At 67.3% G+C, this 6,315-nt stretch overlaps 1 protein-coding gene across 1 annotated transcript; it reads left to right on the top strand.

The window, feature by feature from the left end:
• Window positions 1-1,007: 1,007 nt before the first annotated feature.
• LOC148051935 (PHD finger protein 1-like) lies at window positions 1,008-5,866 on the top strand (the record flags this gene model as incomplete). The annotated part of the gene is made up of 11 exons (XM_087734915.1): window positions 1,008-1,118; window positions 1,255-1,336; window positions 1,450-1,545; window positions 1,639-1,724; window positions 1,822-1,970; window positions 2,048-2,143; window positions 2,272-2,340; window positions 3,765-3,888; window positions 4,008-4,075; window positions 4,837-5,001; window positions 5,807-5,866. Coding segments are annotated over exons 1-11 (1,106 nt in total), but the record flags the coding sequence as incomplete, so codon positions are not given.
• Between the last annotated feature and the right edge of the window lie 449 nt (window positions 5,867-6,315).

Here is a 6,315-nt window from a genome sequence, read left to right as displayed (position 1 = left end):
CCCAACAGGGACCCCCCCAACCGGGACCCCCCGTCGGGACCCCCGAACCGGGACCCCCGAGCCGGGACCCCCCCAACCGGGACCCCCCTGATCGCCCCCCCCCAAACCGGGACCCCCCGATCGCCCCCCCCCCGAACCGGGACCCCCCCCCCAACTGGGAGCCCCCCGAACCGGGACCTCCCCCTCCCCCAAACTGGGACCCCCCGCCTGGGAACCCCCCAAACTGGGAGCCCCCCCGGACCGGGACCCCCAAACTGGGAGCCCCCCAAACCGGACCCCCAAACTGGGACACACCCCCGCATTCCAGCACGAGCCCCCCCAAACTGGGAGTGTCCCCCCCAAACTGGGACCCTCCCCAAACTGGGAGCCCCCCCAAACTGGGAGCCCCCAATCCCGCTATGCCCCCCCTCCAAACTGGGACACCCCCCAAACTGGGACACCCCCCAATCCCATCATGCCCCCCAAACTGGGAGCCCCCCCCAAACTGGGACCCCCCAATCCCATCTATGCCCCCCCCCAAACTGGGACACCCCCAAACTGGGAGTCCCCCTCCAAACTGGGACCCCCCCCCCAATCCTGCTATGCCTCCCCCCAAACTGGGACCCCCAAACTGGGACCCCCCAATCCCATCATGCCCCACCCCCCAAACTGGGACACCCCCCAAACTGGGACCCCCCCCCCAATCCTGCTATGCCTCCCCCCAAACTGGGACCCCCCAATCCCATCATGCCCCACCCCCAAACTGGGACCCCCCAAACTGGGACCCCCCCAATCCCATCATGCCCCACCCCCAAACTGGGACGCCCCACCCCCAAACTGGGACATCCCCCCCAAACTGGGACACCCCCCCCCCCAAACTGGGACTTCTCCCCCCCAAACCAGCCCCCTCCCAGACCCTGCCCCCCCCCCCATTTTGGGCTGGGGAGGGGAGGGGCGAACCCCCAGACCGCAGCTGGGGGAGGGGGGAGGGGGCTCCCCCAACCCCCCCCTCCCCCCAGCCCCCCAGCATGCCATGGCGACCGAAACGGGGGCCCCCCCGCCGCCCCCCATTTTGGGAAGGCCAGGACGTCCTGGCCCGCTGGACCCACGGCCTCCTCTACCTGGGCACCATCAAAAAGGTGGGGGGACCCCCCCAAAAAACACCCCCCTCCCCCCATTTTTCACCCTCCCCCCATTTTTCACCCCTCCCCCATTTTTCACCCCTCCCCCCATTTTTCACCCCCCCCCCCCCCCCATTTTTTACCCCCCCCCCAGGTGGATCCCGGCCGCCGAGGCTGCGTCATCCAATTCGAGGATAATTCCCAATTCCTCGTCCTTTGGAAAGACGTCAGCCCCGGTGAGCGCCGTTACCTCCCCCCTTTTTAATTCATTCACCCCCCTATTTAATTCATTTTTAATTAATTAACCCCCTTTTTAATTAATTAACACCCCCCCCCCCTTTTTTTACAGCAGCGACCCCCGGCGAGGAAGACTCCTGTTGCGTCTGCTCCGGCCGAGCCCTGAACCCCGAAAATCTTTTAGTTCGCTGCGAAAAATGCGGTCACGGTGAGGTCCCCACCCCCTAAATTTTAATGAAACCCCCCCAAAGGATTAATTAACCCCCCCAATTAATTAATTAACCCCTCCCCCCCCCCCAAGCTTACCACCAGCAGTGCCACCTCCCCGCCGCCCGCCCCGCCGGCCCTTGGATGTGTCGCCGTTGCGTCTTCGCCGTCGCCACCAAGGTCAAAACCCCCCCCCCCCCCCAATTTTGGGGTTCATTCTTATCATTTTAAGGCTGAACCCCTTTTTTTTTTTTTGGGGGGGGGGGTGTGTTTCCAGAAAGGGGGGGCTCTCAAAAAAGGCCCCCACGCCAAGGCGATGCTGCGGATGAAGAGCGTCCTCCCGTACCAGTTAAAGGCGTTGGACTGGGATCCCCCCCACCTCGCCAACCGCCAGCAGTGCTACTGCTATTGCGGGGGGCCCGGAGAGTGAGTCCAGACCCCCCCCCCCCCTTCATTTTGGGGGTCCCCCCAACCCCCCCCCACCCCCTTCACCCCCCTCCCAGGTGGAATTTGAAGATGCTCCAGTGCCACCAGTGCTCCCAGTGGTTCCACGAAGCGTGTACCCAGTGCCTGAGCAAACCGCTGCTCTACGGGGACCGGTGGGGGTTGTTTTTTTTTTGGGGGGGAGGGGGGTCCCCCTAAATGGGTGCCCCCTAAATGGGTGCCCCCCCAAATATTCAGGGCTTAACCCCCACCCCCCCCCCAAAATAACGGGGTTCGCCGACAGGTTTTACGTCTTCGAGTGTTGCGTCTGCACCGGCGGAGCCGAGAGCGTCCGGCGGTTGCCGCTGCGATGGTAAATGGGGGGGGGGGGGGGGGAAGCACCCCAAAATCTGGGACCCTCCCCACAGCACCCATAGGACCCCCCCAAACCGCCACCCCCCCCCAAAAATCCCCCTCCCATCCACCCAGCACCCCCATGGTGTTTTTTGGGGACCCCTCCCCCACCATTTGGGGACCCCCACATTTTGGGGACCCCCCCCCACCCCTCACTTTTTTGGGGGGACCCTCCCCCCAACTGGACGTCACCCCACGGCTTCTGGAGACCCCCACCCATCACCCCCTATTTTGGGGGGACCCCCAGGACCCCCTCCCCATCCCCCCTATTTTTCGGGATCCCCCCATTTTTGGGGGTCCCCCCATTTTTCGGGTGTCCCTCCCAATTTTTGGGGTCCCCCCGGGTGCACACACCCCCCATCACCCCCCATCCCTCAGGGACCCCCCCAATCACCCCCTATTTTGGGGAAAGACCCCCCCATCCCCCCCATTTTTCAGGGTCCCCCCAATTTTTTCGGGGTCCCCCCATTTTCGGGGGCCCCCCATTTTTGGGGGGCCCCCCCTATTTTCGGGGTCCCCCCCAGGGCTCACATCACCCCCATCCGTCAGGGACCCCCCCAATCACCCCCTATTTTGGGGAAAGACCCCCCATCCCCCCCATTTTTCGGGGTCCCCCCAATTTTTTGGGGGTCCCCCCCATTTTTCAGGGTCCCCCCCAATTTTTCGGGGGTCCCCCCCATTTTTGGGGGTCCCCCCCATTTTCGGGGTCCCCCCCAGGGCTCACATCACCCCCATCCCTCAGGGACCCCCCCAATCACCCCCTATTTTGGGGGAAGACCCCCCCATCCCCCCCATTTTTCAGGGTCCCCCCAATTTTTGGGGGTTCCCCCCATTTTTGGGGTCCCCCCGGGTGCACACCCCCCCATCACCCCCCATCCCTCAGGGACCCCCCAATCCCCCCCTATTTTGGGGAAAGACCCCCCCATCCCCCCCATTTTTCAGGGTCCCCCCAATTTTTTCGGGGTCCCCCCATTTTCGGGGGTCCCCCCCATTTTTGGAGGGTCCCCCCATATTTTCGGGGTCCCCCCCAGGGCTCACATCACCCCCATCCGTCAGGGACCCCCCAATCACGCCCTATTTTGGGGAAAGACCCCGCATCCCCCCCATTTTTCGGGTCCCCCCAATTTTTGGGGGTCCCCCCATTTTTCAGGGTCCCCCCCAATTTTTCGGGGGTCCCCCCATTTTTGGGGGTCCCCCCATTTTTGGGGTCCCCCCGGGTGCACACACCCCCATCACCCCCCATCCCTCAGGGACCCCCCAATCACCCCCTATTTTGGGGAAAGACCCCCCCATCCCCCCCCATTTTTCAGGGTCCCCCCCAATTTTTCGGGGGTCCCCCCCATTTTTGGGGGGGCCCCCCCATATTTTCGGGGTCCCCCCCAGGGTGGACGTCGCCCACCTCATCCTCTACCACCTGAGCATCTGCTGCAAGAAGCAATATTTCGACCTGGAGCGGGAGATCCTCCCCTTCGCCAACGCCAACTGGGACGCCCTCCTGCTGGGCCCGGTATTGGGGACCCCCCCCCCGAACCCCCAAATTTTTGGGGGGACCCCCCCTGGGGGGAGGGGGGGGCTGCTCTCACTGCTCCCCCCCCCCCCCCGGCCTTTTTGTTTGTGCGCCCGCAGCTGGCTGAGACCCCCAAGGGCGAGCGCTACGGGCAGCTGCTGGGGGCCCTCAGCGCCCATAAGGACAGGTGGGGGCCCCCCCAAACCCCCCCGGGACCCCCAAATCCTTCCCGCACCCCCCCTGCACCCCCAAATCCCTCCTGAGCCCCCCTGCCCCCCCAAACCCCCCGGGACCCCCAAATCCTTCCCGCACCCCCCCTGCACCCCCAAATCCCTCCTGAGCCCCCCTGCACCCCCAAATCCCCCCAGCCCCCCCAAACCCCTGCACCCCCACCCCCCCAAAGCCCCCCAAACCCCAACCCCCCAGGCCCCCCAAATCCCTGCCCCCCCCTCCCTTCTGCCCCCCCAAACTCCCGCACCCCACCCCCCAACCCCCCCAAACCCCCCAGCCCCCCCACCCCCCAAATCCCTGCCCCCCACTCCCTTCTGCCCCCCCAAACCCCCGCACCCCACCCCCCAGCAGCCCCAACCCCCCCAAACCCCCCAGCCCCCCCACCCCCCAAATCCCTGCCCCCCACTCCCTTCTGCCCCCCAAATCCCCCCAGCCCCCCCAAACCCCAGTACCCCCACCCCCCCAACCCCCCCAGGCCCCCCAAATCCCTGCCCCCCCTCCCTTCTGCCCCCCCAAACCCCCCAGCCCCCCCAAATCCCTGCCCCCCCTCCCTTCTGCCCCCCAAACCCCCGCACCCCACCCCCCAGTACCCCCACCCCCCCAAACCCCCCAAATCCCCCCAGCCCCCCCAAACCCCAGTACCCCCACCCCCCAGCCCCCCCAAACCCCCACCCCCCAGCCCCCCCCCAGCCCCCCACTTTCTCTGCCCCCCCCCAGGTTCATCTCGGGCCGGGAGATCAAGAAGCGCAAGGGCCTCTTCGGCCTCCACACGCGGGCGCCCCCCCCCCCGCCCCCCCCCCTTTTGGGGGGGGCCCCCCCGGCCCCCCCCCCTCCTCCCCGACACCAGGTGAGCGGCCCCGGCCGCCCTCCGCCCTGCTATAGGTAACGAGGGGGGGGGGGCAGGTTTGGGGGCCCCCCCCCCCCCAAAACCCCCCCCAACGGGGGGGAGGATACAGAGGGGTCTCTTACAGCTTCCCCCCAGGGCAGGGGAAAGGGGGGGCCCGCCGCCGCCCGCCCCCCCGCCGCCCCCAGGTGAGCCCCCCCCCCTCCCCCCAACCCAGCACCCCGATATTTTTGGGGGCCCCCCCCCAACTTTTTACACCCCCACCCCTCCCCCAGGGCCCCCCGGTGGCTCCTATAACTTCCGACGCACGGACGCCCGCTGCCCCCCAGGTTTGGGGGTGGGGGGGTGGGGGGGGGGTGCAGGGGGGATTTGGGGGGGCAGGGGGGAGTTTGGGGGTGCGGGGGGGATTTGGGGTGCAGGGGGGTTTTGGGGGGCAGGGGCTGGGATTTGGGGGGCAGGGGGAGTTTGGGGGTGTGTGGGGGTTGGGGGTGCAGGGGGGTTTTGGGGGGCTGGGGGGATTTGGGGGTGCAGGGACTGGGATTTGGGGGGCTGGGGGGATTTGGGGTCCAGGGGGCTTTTGGGGGGGCAGGGGCTGGGATTTGGGGGGCAGGGGGGAGTTTGGGGGGGCTGGGGGGATTTGGGGGCCTCAGGGGGGTTGGGGGGCTTGGGGGGGCAGGAGGATTTGGGGGGCCCAAGGGGGATTTGGGGGGGGTCTGGGAGATTTTGGGGGGGTTTAGGGGGGCTGGGAGGATCTGGGGGGGCGGGGGGTGTTGGGGAGGTTTTGGGGGGGGCTGGGGGCTCCCCTCTCCCCCCCATTTTAACGCCCCCCCCCCACCCCCCCAGCACCCCCATCCGGATGTTCGCCTCCTTCCACCCCTCCGCCAACACGGCCCCCAGCCTCAGGTGGGTACTGGGAGGACTGGGCCATACTGGGAGGGCTGGGGGTCATACTGGGAGGACCGGGGGCCATACTGGGAGGGCCAGGGGTCATACTTGGAGGACTGGGGGTCATACTGGGAGGATTGGGCCATACTGGGAGGGCTGAGGGTCCATACTGGGAGGGCCGGGGGGTCATAGTGGGAGGGCTGGGGGGCCATACTGGGAGAACCGGGGGTCATATTGGGAGGATTGGGCCATACCGGGAGGGCTGGGGGGCCATACTGGGAGGACCGGGCCATACTGGGAGGCACAGGGGGGCTGTACTGGGCAGACTGGGGCCATACTGGGAGGGTTGGGGGGATCATACTGGGAGGCCTTGGGGGCTGTCTTGGGAGGGCTGGGACCACAGTGGGGGGCATCCAGGGAGCGCTAGGCTCATACTGGGAGGGATGGAGCGTTACTGGGAGGGCTGG

Source organism: Nipponia nippon, unplaced genomic scaffold (genome assembly GCF_047370975.1).
Source record: "Nipponia nippon isolate SJK-2023a ecotype South Korea unplaced genomic scaffold, ASM4737097v1 scaffold_50, whole genome shotgun sequence".
Classification (NCBI taxonomy): domain Eukaryota; kingdom Metazoa; phylum Chordata; class Aves; order Pelecaniformes; family Threskiornithidae; genus Nipponia; species Nipponia nippon.
Note: the sequence above shows the minus strand (reverse complement) of the source record. Positions and strands in the feature narration are given on the sequence as shown.